Source organism: Physeter macrocephalus, chromosome 20 (genome assembly GCF_002837175.3).
Source record: "Physeter macrocephalus isolate SW-GA chromosome 20, ASM283717v5, whole genome shotgun sequence".
Taxonomy (NCBI): domain Eukaryota; kingdom Metazoa; phylum Chordata; class Mammalia; order Artiodactyla; family Physeteridae; genus Physeter; species Physeter macrocephalus.
Genome location: NC_041233.1, coordinates 94,286,021 through 94,299,252, shown reverse-complemented (window position 1 = coordinate 94,299,252; position 13,232 = coordinate 94,286,021). Strand labels below are relative to the sequence as shown.

The window sequence follows — 13,232 nt, the reverse complement described above, 5'->3', positions numbered from 1 at the left end:
AAATGGGGAGCCTACTTCCAATTCTCTTTAATGAGAAGAGACTGGGCTGGGCTTGCGGACCCTTCTAACAAGCTGAGTGAAGTGGAGGTGACAGTGGTTGATTTTGGAGACTGGGTCATAAAAATGCATTGCGGTTTCCTTCTCTCTCTCTCCCTCCCCGCCAGTCACTTGCTCTGGGGAAGCCAGGAGCCATGTCACAAGGACATTCACCTGTGAAGTCACATGGCAGGGAACTGAGGTCTCTGCTAGAAGCCGTGTGAGTGGAAGTGGATATTCTGGCTTTAGTCAAGCCTGGAATGACGGCAGGTTCTACCAATGTCCTGGCGGCAGCCTCTTGAGAGACCCTGAGGCAAAACCACACAGTTCAGCTGCGCTTGAATTCCTGACCCACAGGAACTAGGAGACAACCAATGTTTGCTGTTCTAAGCCACTGAGTCTGCGGGTAATTTGCTATTGAGCCATAGATAAACACTATAATCACTGTCACAAAGAGACAGAGAAGTACAGGGTCTGGACTTCCCTGGCGGTCCAGTGGTTAAGACTCTATGCTTCCAATGCAGGGGGCGCGGGTTCGATCCCTGGTGGGGGAACTAAGATCTCACATGCCGTGCAGTGTGGGAAAAATAAAAAATAAAAACAAAGGACAGGGTCTCCAACCATCTAGTTTACTTCTGTCTCATGAATATTCCAAAGAAAGGAGGTAGGTTCCGCTTCACGAGGCCATCAGAGACCCGGGTTCCTTTCTCTCGCTGTTTGGCCACGTCCTGAGATATGTTCCCTGTTCATGTGGGGAAGCTGACTTACCAGTTACACAGCTGATGTTTTAACCCCAAGGGAGGGGATGAAAGAGTGGAAAGACAGCATTTTCCTTGTAGGAATTCAAGTTTTAACTTTTGTTCCCATTCCATTGATGAGAGCTTAGTCACGGGGTCACACCTATTTGCAAAGAAGCCTGAAGAATGGAGGCTCCCGAGGGACAGTTGGGCTGAAGCTCGGGCAGGTCTGTGATAACAGGAGGAAGTGGAGGATGAAATGTGGTGGATGGAGGCCTAGGAACATCCCCGTCCCCAGTACCAGTGTTGGCACTTTCTCTGTGGCTTGCAGTGACACTTTTCCAAGGCTCAGTTTTCTCATTTATAAAATGAAGGACTGGGCACTTCCCTGGCGGTCCAGTGGTTAAGACTCCACGCTTCCACTGTGGAGGGCTCAGGTTCAGTCCCTGTTTGGGGAACTAAGATCCTGCATGGTGCCGCCAAAATAAATAAATTAAAAAAAAAAAAAAGATTACTGCACATGATGTTTCTAACCTACTTTATTATTATTATTTTACTTTTCATTTTATGTTGGAGTATAGTTGATTACCAATGTTGTATTAGTTTCAGGTGTACAACAAAGTGATTCAGATACCCACAGACAGGTATCTATTCGTTTACAAATTCTTTTCCCAATTAGCTAACCTACTTAAAAAAAAAATTTTAAATACAATGAAGGATTGGATAAGCTTGGTGGTTTTCAATTTTGTGTGTGTGTGGTAGAACGTTGTTTATTAAATAATATTTAAAAACAGACACTCATGGATTAGAGAGATAAAAACAGAGCTGATCTGTTTGAATCATGTGGGGTTTCTGTCTCTACTCTCCACTCCCCTCACCCCATCAGTGGCCCCATGGAAAGCTATTTCAAGCACTAGAGCTCTGTGAGGCACGATCAGGCTCACCGAGTGAGAAGTTCTCCTGGTTTCCTTCCAGTTCTGGTATTTTTGAGGCTCTGATCACTCACCTGTGTTCCCTGCCCTGGACTGGTGCACAGCCCTGTCTTGCTTGGCAGCTGGGGGCTTGTACCCGGCATGTATTGGCTGAGGAAGATGGAATGAGCCCTTGCCCTGGGTCTCCAGCCTCACCTCATTTCCTTTTATCCCTTTTCTGATCTTGCGACATATCTCTCCTTTCTTCTAAGGCAAGTGAGGGTCCCCCGTCCCTGGACCAGGGGTCCAGGTGCCCGCCGTGGAGCTCAGAAGGAGTGTTCCGAGGTGCCGGTACACCACCATAGGTGGCCTCGCGCTCCGCCCCTTGGATGGGGACGTGGAAATCCTCAGAGCACACGGGCTCCTTCCCCAGGCTAATACTTTTGCTAACCCTCTTGTCTCTTCTGGGCTGCCATTGGCCTCACCTGGATTAGGAGCTCAGGCTCTGTCAAGGTTGTAGACCGAGAATGTGGACTTGCTCAGCCCTGACCAAGTTTGTGAGTGACCCCCAGGGACCAAAAGGGGACACGCCTCCCCCCTCTGATTTTTCCCTACCCAACTTATCCTCAGAATTCTCAAGAATACAGACTGCCATAGGGAAAGTTACCTAGGGGGAAGAGAGTTCCTTTCTTTTAGTTCATGACCATCAGAAGCTGGCTCCTCCACAGATAAATATTTCCCTCCCTGCTTCCTGAGGTTCCTTCCAGAGATCAGCCACCTTCTCCCAGGCTGGCTCCAGATGCTGAAGGGGAATTTGATAGAGGCCTTAAGGAACAATCCCAGGCTGTTCAGAAGACCAGTAACCACTGCCCACAAACAACATTCTAAGAATGGCTGGGACAATCCCACTCCTGGGCATATATCTGGAGGAAACCATAGTCTGAAAAGATACATGCACCTCAGTGTTCACCGCAGCACTATTTACAATAGCGAGGACATGGACACAACCTAAATGTCCATAGATGGGTGAACGGATAAAGAAGATGTGGTACATATATACCATGCAATATTACTCAGCCATAGAAAAGAATGAAGTAATGACATTTGCAGCAACATATATTGCCTAGAGATGATCAAACTGAGTGAAGTAAGTCATACAGAAAGACAAATATATGATATCACTCATGTGGAAGCTAATTTTAAAAAACAATACAAATGAACTTATTTGCAAAACAGAAAGACTTACAAATATCGAAAACAAACTTATGGTTACCAAAGGGGAAACGTGGCAGAGAGGGATAAATCAGGAGCTTGGGATGAACACACACACACTACTAGATAAGATAGACAACCAACAAGGACCTACTGTATAGCACGGGAAACTCTACTCAGTATTCTGTGACAACCTATATGAGAAAAGAATCCAAAAAAGAATGAGTATATGTATATGTATAACAGAATCACTTTGCTTTATACCTGAAACTAACACAACATTGTAAATCAACTATACTCCAATAAAATTTTTTAAAACATTTATCTTAAAAAAAAAGAAGAAGAATGGCTTGGGGTGGAGTGGGGTCTGGGAGAAGATGAGGGCCAGTGGACCACCCCGGGCTTCTTAGGCTTCTTACATTTCCGGGTAAGACATTGGGACACAGTGGTGGAAGGTAGATTTACCCCAGGTTTGGAGGCAAATGATCTTCAAGAGTGAAGCAGGTCCAGTGTGAGAAAAGAGTTATGGGCAGTGATGACTGGAGGGCAGGCATGTCCTTGTCCCAGTGGGACAGCCCCCGCTCAGACTGTTGTCACGTGCAAACGTGGGCTCACTGTCCCTCTCAACATTTTTAAAAAAAATTAATTAATTTAATTTATTTATTTTTGGCTGCGTTGGGTCTTCGTTGCTGCGCATGGGCTTTCTCTAGTTGCAGCGAGCAGGGGCTACTCTTTGTTGAGGTGCGTAGGCAGTGGCTTCTTTTATTGCAGAGCACGGGCTCTAGGCGTGTGGGCTTCAGTAGTTGCGGCACGCGGGTTCAGTAGTTATGGCTCGTGGGCTCTAGAGCACAGGCTCTGTACTTGTGGCACACGGGCCCAGTCGCTCCACAGCATGTGGGAAGGCTTTTTTTTTAAGCATCTTTTTTTAAAAAAATATTTATTTATTTGGTTGCACTGGGTCTTAGTTGTGGCAGCGGGCTCCTTAGTTGTGGCATGCAAACTCTTAGTTGTGGCATGCATGTAGGATCTAGTTCCCTGACCAGGGCTCGTACCTTAGTTGTGGCATGCAAACTCTTAGTTGTGGCATGCATGTAGGATCTAGTTCCCTGACCAGGGATCGAACCCGAGCCCCCTGCATTGGGAGCATGGAGTCTTATCCCCTGCGCCACCAGGGAAGTCCCAGGAGTCTGGACTTTTAATGCTGGTTTTGGAAGGTGGGAGCGAGACCCACCTGTGACAGGTGTCATCCTCATTCCCCTTGGAGGGTAGGAGGACTGATTCCATCTGTGTGATCACCAGGCTGTGCTCTTTCCTTCTCTCCCTTGACCCTCAAGACACACACACACCCTTAAATGGTGGAGGTGGAGGGTTGCACAGCAGTGTGATGGCTACACACACAGATTCTGGAGCCAGAGCTCCCATGTTTGAATCTGAGCTCCTCCGCTTACTATTTGTGTGTCCTTGGGAACATTTCTTAACCTCAGTTTCCCTGTTTCTAAGCAATGACAGTGACACCACTTCACAGGGTTTTAAATGAGGATTAAATGACTTAATATCTGTAAAAACAGAAGAGTGCCTGGGCAGAGCCATAATATGGCTTTGTTAAATAATAATAATAATAAATGTATATATATATATATATGAATGATCTGCTCTATGAGGATAATCTGGAAAGCTGTTCTTTGGTCAAATAGACTTTGGTAGCTATATATCTGTACTAGAAGTTAGAATTAAATTCTCAAGTTATTCAGTTTGCAAGAAGTCTGAGGGATTTAGCCGAGGCACATTCAGACTACAAAAATAGGTCTGCGGCTGTGGGTTATATTAGTAGTGATATATGTACTAGGAAAAAGGAGGTGACAGCTCTATTGTAGCCTACATTGGTCAGATCATAGCTATAGTCAGTCCTTCTAAGAGCCTGAGTTATTTCTGGGTTCTTTTTAGTTATACATAAGGTGCCCATGGTTCTGACAGGAAATCAATGCAATCTAACTACCAGGTTGGCCAAAAGGTTCATTCAGTTTTTTCCATAAGATGGCTCTAATAGCACTTAGCTGTCTTTAACTTCATTCAAAACAATGTTGTTAGATTGTATCGTGAGAGTTGTCATATCAGTGTGCATTTAATAAAAGACTTATCAAAATTGGTGAATTTTTGTATAGCCATATTAATACTGAAGATGGAAGAAAAAAGGCAACATTTCTGGCACATTATGCTTTATTATTTCAAGAAAGCTAAAAACACAACTGAAATGCAAAAAAAAGATTTGTGCGGTGTATGGAGAAGGTGCTGTGATTGGTCGAATGTATCGAAAGTGGTTTGTGAAGTTTCGTGCTGGAGATTTCTCGCTGGACGATGCTCCACGGTCAGGTAGACCAGCCGAAGTTGATAGCGATCAAATCAAGACATTAACTGAGAACAATCAATGTTATACCAGGCGGGAGGTAGCCAACATACTCATAATATCCAAATCAAGCATTGAAAATCATTTACACCAGCCTGGTTATGTGAATTGCTTTGATGTTTGGGTTCCACGTAAGTTAAGCTGGAAAAAAAACCTTCTTGACCCTATTTCCGCACGCGATTCTCTACTGAAACGTAATGAAAACATTCCGTTTTTAAAACAAATTGTGAAGGGCGATGAAAAGTGGATACTGTACAATAATGTGGAATGGAAGAGATCATCGGGGCAAGCGAAATGAACCACCACCAATCACACCAAAGGCTGGTCTTCATCCAAAAAGGGTGATGTGTCTATGGTGGAATTGCAAGGGAGTCCTCTATTATGAGCTCCTTCCGGAAAACCAAACGATTAATTCCAACAAGTACCGCTCCCAGTTAGACCAACTGAAAGCAGCACTTGATGAAAAGCGTCCAGAATTAGTCAACAGAAAGCACATAATTTTCCATCAGGATAATGCAAGACTGCGGGTTTCTTTGATGACCGGGCAAAAACTGTTACAGTTTGGCTGGGAAGTTCTGATTCATCTGCTGTACTGACCGGACATTGCACCTTTGCATTTCCATTTATTTCGGTCTTTACAAAATTCTCTTAATGGAAAAAATCTCCATTCCCTGGAAGACTGTAAAAGGCACCTGGAACAGTTCTTTGCTCAAAAAGATAAAAAGTTTTGGGAAGATGGAATTATGAAGTTGCCTGAAAAATGGCAGAAGGTAGTGGAACTAAAGCGTGAATACGTTGTTCAATAAAGTTCTTGGTAAAAATGAAAAATGGGTCTTTTATTTTTAGTCAAAAACCAAAGGCACTTTTGGCCAGCCCAATAGAATCAACATTCATAGCGAAGCCCTCACTCTTTCCCTTAGATAAAATTGTCTCTCAATAATAAAAATGGGAGGCCCCAGCCAACAGATCTTGCTGGCCTCTCATCCCACAAGTCTTGCCTGAAACATTGAGACCAGTTCTAATTTTGGTTGCCACAATTAGAAAGGGGTACCAGTACTGGCTAGGCTGGGGAGGAAACTTGAAATATGACAAATTCGGACTCGTGGAGACAAGCAGAGCTGTTAGGCTGAAAGTGAGGGGACACAGGAGAGTCACAAGAGCTGGCTTTAAACCATGGGAAGGGCTGCCATGAGAGATGGAGCAAGATAAAGAACACATTAAGTACTGAGTGTGCTCAGAGCTTTCCATCGCATATCCAATTAAATGCCCACAGCAACCCTGCAGAAGTAGACAGACTATTGCATGTAACCAGGGGGAGAGAGGTAAAGTGACCGTCACCAGTGCCCTGATGGATATGTGCCAGGGCCAGGGATCCTAGGCTGTCAGATCTTTTGGCCTCATCTCACCACCACTGTAACGTGATCGCAGGATGCAAGTGTAATATTAGAGCTTTCTAATACTGTGTGTGAGAGTTATGCAGTGATTCCCGACCATCAAAGATGGCCAAGCAGGGACTTCGCTGGTGTTGTAGTGGTTAGAATCCATCCAGGTGTAGTGGTTAAGAATCCACCTGCCAATGCAGGGGACATGGGTTCGAGCCCTGGTCCGGGATGATCCCACATGCTGCAGAGCAACTGAGCCCGTGCGCCACAGCTACTGAAGGCCACACACCTGGAGCCCGTGGTCTGCAACAAGAGAAGCCACCGCAATGAGAAGCCCACGCACCACAACGAAGAGCAGCTCCCCCCCGCTCACCACAACTAGAGAAAGCCCGCGCGCAGCAACGAAGACCTAATGCAGCCAAAAATAAATAAATAAACTTATTTTTAAAAAAAAGATGGCCAAGCAAATTAATGCTTGATAACTATCGTCAAGTGATTTACTGAAAAGGCGATTTATTTATGCCCTGTTGGAGAGTGGAAATCGTTAATCTGTGAAGGTGACTTCTGGCTTTGAGATTCTGAGTTTCTGTACTTTGGGGTAGAATATACACTTTAGATATATTAAGTGATTTTTTTCCCCCTGTATTTTTCACTTCCTCTTACATCCCATCCCCTTCTCCCACTCATGCGGATATTCTGTTCTGGGAACATACCTATTTTGTTTTATTTATTTTATTTTATTTATTTGGCTGCACCGCGCGGCATGCAGGATCTTAGTTCCCGGGCGGGGATCGAACCTGTGCCCCCTGCAGTGGAAGTGGGGAGTCTTAACTACTGGACCGCCAGGGAAGTGCAACACACCCTTTTCAAAAAGAGGGATGTGGTGGCTGGCAGTTTGACAGTTGGGATATAAGATCATACTATTCTCTCTGGTGGTTGAGTTTATTTTTTACAAAATTTACTAAGGAGATTATGTTACACTCCTCAGGGGAAAACTTGGAAAGATTAGAAGAGGAAGCAATCTCATCACCTCTCCTCCCCTCCCCTCCAGTGTCTTGGTACCAGGCAAAACCCAAACCCATGAATGTGGGATTTAGGGCTGGGATTGATTTAAGATTAATATTCTGTTCTTCTACTAGCATGGGGGACTTGATATAGAAATCAGGTTGACTTTTTGAAAATAAGTTATATTTCTTACACGCCTGAGCTTGTGAACGGAGACCTATTTTAAGCTTGGGAGATGCAGGGTGTGCTCTGAGTCCTAACACAGTTAGCAAATCTGAATTTTTTTGGTCCTCTGCTTCCCCCGTGTGGACATAAGTGGAAATAAGTTCAAGCTACCCCTTGCCCCAGGAGTGTGAAATTGGACTGGGGAGAAACGCCCCCTAGGAACTGGTGGAGGTGTGAAGGCCAGTGAGGGCTTATGACCCTAGGAAGGAGTCAGGGACTGTTCTCAGGGGACAGGTTCCGACCTCGTACAAGCTGTCAGTGATTCAAGAGGCTTGCTTCGTATTCACCATTTTTATTTTTCCTGGAGACACTTGGATCCAGTAAGCGAGGGATTATCTGTAGGCCCCCAGTCATGCACCTCTGCAGTTCTGGGCCACGACCAGCACCCATGGGCGCCGTGCCAAGCCTCCCACGCCTCTTCTTCCCGGGTTTGGAGTAACAAGTCTGTGGGTTTCTCCCTTAGCTTTTCACACCCTCTCTTCACCGTCTGTCCCTGAGCTACCACCTCCACACAACTCGACACCATCATGTTTGTGTTTGCCGCATCCCTGATTCCTGGCAGAGGTACAGGGCGGAGCTGGTCCTTTTGTTCTGATACGCGGGGAAGGGGAGCACGTGAGCACAGAGAGGGGCTGTGAGTCGCCGGGACCACCCTGGCTGGGAGCCAGGACTGTCTTCTACCTGCAGCCTACCTGCCTCCTTCCCTGGCCAGCTCCCTCCTGGGTGGCTGTCACACTGCCAGCCTCACCCCATCCCCCCTCGATAGATAGCCGCCGTGGCCTGGGGCCGCGTCCCGGCCCTCTCAGGGGAGGATGGGTTCGCTGGGCCTCCTCCAACCTGCCCCCGGGGCCTCCACTCTCCAGCTGGGATCCAGGGACCCACAGGCCTGGCCTGACCTCCCTCCCTCCCTCTGTCCCCTCACGCCTCCAGACGTTGCCGCAGCCTGCGGTCCAGAGCCAGGAGCTGCCTCAAGAAGCCCCTGTTGGGGATGATGCCTCGGTGGTCCTTGACTTTTTTGATGGCCTCCACGAGGGTGAGGCTGTGGTACAGCATGAGGTAGGCCAGCACCAGAGTGGCCGAGCGGCTCACGCCCACGGCGCAGTGCACCAGGATCCTCCCTGTGGACACAGACACGAGAGATGGCTGGGGACCTCGCGGCGGGCTGGAGGAGGCTGGGGAGAGGGCCCCACGGACAGCTGGGGAGGAACACAGGTAAGCAGAGGTGCATGGAGGCACAGACTGGTGACGGTAAGAACCCAGGTCCTGGCCAAGGGGGGAGCCTGGACGGGATGAGATGGAGAGCCTGCAGCAGCGCAGCATCCATAAGCCCAAAAGGGGCTCGAAGGGAGAGGCTCATCACTAACGCAATGCACCGAGCTGGGCTTCCTTCTGTATGTGCTGAGTGCGTCCGTGGAAAACTCTTTATGTCTAACTGGGTCCTTCCTCAATGTCCCAGTCATTTTGGGGTGGATGATTAATATATTTATATTATTATATATATTATATATTAATATATATATTAATATATTCCTATTAAAAATTTTTAAAAAATGTTTTTTGGCCACGCTCTTTGGCATGTGGGATCTTAGTTCCCTGACGAGGAATCAAACCCACAGCCCCTGCATTGGAAGCGTGGCGTCTTAACCACTGGACTGCCAGGGAAGCCCCAATATATTATATTTATATATATATATATTTTTTTTTCCTGATTGCTAAAGCAAGACAGGTTCAAGGTAGAAATCATTAGAAAGTATAGAAATATATAAAGAAGACAACAATTGAAAAACATATCGCCCATAATCTCACCACCCAGGTGCAACTTTCCACTCTCTCTACATTTGGGATTATTTCCTTCTTTTTATGGACTGCCTTGAAAAGATGGTTGAGAGAATAGTTTCCTTTCCTGAGCATTTTATCACATCATTCAAGTCTCTCTCTCTCCACACCCAGCCCCCTGGGCTGTTCTCTAACCCATTGTCTGTCGGTCCTTCCCTCCTCCTTGCTCCCCACCCTACCTCCCGGCTGGCTCAGCGCCCGGTGGATGAAGTCGGCGGCCGCCTGGAAGTGGACGCTCATATCGAAGGCTGGCGAGTCGTGGGCCTCGACGCCCAGGTAGCGGATGCCCAGCCCCACGTAGGCCTCGGGCGTCCCTCGCCACCTGCTGTGAGAGGCGTTGAGGACGTGGCTGATACCCAGGCGGCGGAGTTCCCGGTGGTTGTTGGCTATTTCCCTGCATTGAGGAGTGGAGGTTAGGGGGGCGCGGAGCTGGGCAGTGGGGCCAGACGTCCTTGTCGGTACCCTGACCACTGCCCGGCCAACGTCGTTGGCGCCAGGCCTCCACTTCACTTCCCGAGGACCCGAGATAGGCAGTGAGCCGGAGTCTCCGTCCTGGAGCAAAGGTGGGGAGTCCTGGGGAGATTTTGCCTGGAGGAGAGGAGACTGAGAGATGGGCAAACAACAGCCATGATAACATATTGAAAGAATGGTCTGAGGTAGCTGGATCCGTGAAAAGGATTGACAGGGTTTGTGTTTCATGTAGGGAAGTACCTACCAACGGTGGAATCTAGCTGGAGAAAGACTGGGGCACCTTGGGATAGAGGGACTTTCTTCACACCAGGGTATTCAAGTAGAGAGAGGAAGTCAATGGATAGGGTCTGGAAGCAGCAGAGCAAATCTGAACATTGGATGGGTTGTTGGACCAGCTCACACTTAATGTCCTGCTAACCTTTTTTTTTTAATTTAATTTTAATCTTAATTTTTTAGCCACTCTGCGCTGCCTATGGGATCTTAGCTCCCTCACCAGGGGTTGAACACGAGCCTCCTGCAGTGGAAGCGCAGAGCCTTAACTACTGGACCCCCAGGGAAGCTCCCCCGCCCCGCCGCCCGCCACCGTTACTTTAGACTCTCTCTCATGCCCAGAATCTTCTTGTGTTTTGCCAGTTACTCCACGTTCATGGTTACCCTGTGGTGGAGGTCACCTTCAGATGTTCCTGTGGCCCGTACCCCTCAGCTCAGCCAACATGATCATATGAAACGCCCTGTCCAGCGCCAACTCCTCGAGCAGAAAGAGCCCTGAACTTGAACCTCCAAGTCCTGGCTCTGCTACTTACGACCCGTGTGACCTTGGGCCAGTCCCAACTTCTCTGAGCTTCCGATGCCTCCTCTGTAACCTGGGGATAGTGGTACCTACCTCACAAGGCTGTCATGAAGATTAAGAGAGAAAAGGTATGTGAAAAACTCCTTGTAGCCTCTAAAGCCCTTGGGAGAGACAATCGGAGCCTCCTCTTCCTTTGACGCCCTTCTCTCCATCGACCCCACGCACCTGAGTGAGCCTCTGCGCACTCTGCGGCTTGGCTTGGTCCACCTTTCGCCTCACTAACCACTGTCCCCGGCCCCAGTGATGGCCTTTTCTCAGGGCACAATAGGTGGAAGGTCAGAGAAGTCATCTAAATGTCCAGCCCTTAGCACTGGCACGCAATCATACATTTTGCTAAATGAATGATATGATTACTTGAACAGAGTCTGTCTGTCCAGAGTTGGGTCTATCAATAATCCTGTCCAAACTCCCCCAAACCCTCCTCCACTCTGCCCATGCACCCCATCCCCTCCATCCTCCACGTGGAACCAACAGCACAATTCAGTGCCTCTCTGCCACTCTTCTGCTTTCTTCTTGCACATACACACACACACACAGGCACTCAGCTGTGGTCCCAGTCTGCTGGGTACATACTGGTCTCCGAGGTAGAGGCCTGGCCAGACCTCGTCGGCATGGTTACAGGCCGTCTTGCCCGTGTAGAGAAGCCTCTCCAACTCAGAGACGTTGAGGAAGGGATGCTGGACAGCTGGTATCTCTTCCAGGGCCCCTCTCGCGTGAACGGGAGACCTCGAGCCACTCCGGGAGAAGCGGGCCATAAATGTCACCGAAGCCCAGAGCCAGTTCCCGGGGCACATCTTAGAGGCGGCAGGAACAGTGGCAGCCACGGGGGTGGCCGCGGTGATGAGGGGTCAGTCTCCAGGTAGCTGCTGCTGGGAGAGGCAGGGATGTGAGACACACCTGAGTGAGTCTGGAGCAGCTGCTTCCCTTCCTGCCAGCTGGGCTGGCCCCTGGGGAGAAGATTCTCCAGGGACGAAGGTGAAGTCTGGCCCTCTGGTGTGGGAAGTGCTCTGGGCGATCCTCTTCTTTGAGCTGCGGCAGCTCCTTTTCCCTGCTCTTTGGCTCTGCCGGGCAAGGAGGTGGGAGAGTCACATGTTCTTGTTTACGGGAGAGGGAGCTGCCGGCTGCTGGGTGTCTGCTCCGCCACTCCACCCCAGCTCCTGGCGCAGACGTAAACACGCACGCAGACATTTGGTATTTGGGTGGCAGGGCCCGCTGCCGGAGCCCTTGCCAGCCAGGATCTGGGTCTCGTCTGCCTGAGGTTACAGGCGGAGAGGCTGGGGAGCTGGCAGGGGGCTTGGGGGTGGCTTTGGACCCATCCAGAGGGAATTAGCATGAAGACAGCACGCAGGGGCCGTGACACAGCACGCCTGCCCCCTCAGTGCCAGAGGGATGGGCTACTTTAACCCGTTCCTGCCCTCCCTCTGCCTCAGCGATGAGCCTGCTCTGGGAAGTCTATGGTGGGGATGGGACGAGTGGGGAATAGTAGTAAAGACGAAGTGTCGGTGTTTGAAAACTACCCGCTGAAGGCCCTTGCTGATGGAGGGAAGCGCCAACCTATGTGCGCAACAGGCAAAGCATCCTCCTTTGATCAGCATACAGATATCATTGATTAAACCTCATCCCTCTGGGTCCAGGCAGGGCTGGAGCATTGTGTCTGTGTGTGTGTCTGTGTGTGTGTGTCTCTGTGTGTGTGTGTGTCTGTGTGTGTGTGTGTGTGTCTGTGTGTATGGGTGGGTGGGGAGAGGAGGAAGGAGGAAAGGGAAGAAGTGGGGGATCCTGCCAGGCCCAGGGGCTCAGAGTCTGGAATTAGCATCTGTGTTGCTGGTGGAGTTCAAGTGGCCCTACTTAGCACATGGGGTCCTCAATGAGGAGCCTTAGTGGATGTGCCTCTGACTCTCTGTGGACAGCTGGGCCTCCTGAACGTGGGACCATGCGTTGAGCTGCAGAGCTGGGAAGAGCCAGCCTTTGAGACTTGCCCTGGGAACTTCAGGGCAAGAGCCATGCCCACTCCCCCCTTCCTCTTCCCCCTCTCCCTCCTCCTCCTCTTCCCCCCCTCCTCTTCCCCCCCCTCCTCTTCCACTTCCTCCTCCTCTTCCCCCTCCTCCTCTTCTCCTCTTCCACTTCCTCCTCCTCTTCCTCTTCCTCCTCCTCTTCCCCCTCCTC

At 49.2% G+C, this 13,232-nt stretch overlaps 1 protein-coding gene across 1 annotated transcript in view; it reads right to left on the bottom strand.

Annotated features, from left to right (window-relative positions):
• Positions 1 to 8,190: 8,190 nt before the first annotated feature.
• DUSP26 (dual specificity phosphatase 26) overlaps positions 8,191 to 13,232 on the bottom strand; it is a 6,064-nt gene continuing 1,022 nt past the window's right edge. Inside the window, 4 exon segments of the mRNA XM_028481720.2 lie at positions 8,191 to 9,030; positions 9,928 to 10,142; positions 11,643 to 11,905; positions 11,908 to 11,938. Coding sequence (XP_028337521.1) covers positions 8,831 to 9,030; positions 9,928 to 10,142; positions 11,643 to 11,905; positions 11,908 to 11,938 — 709 coding nt within the window. The 3' untranslated portion in view covers positions 8,191 to 8,830.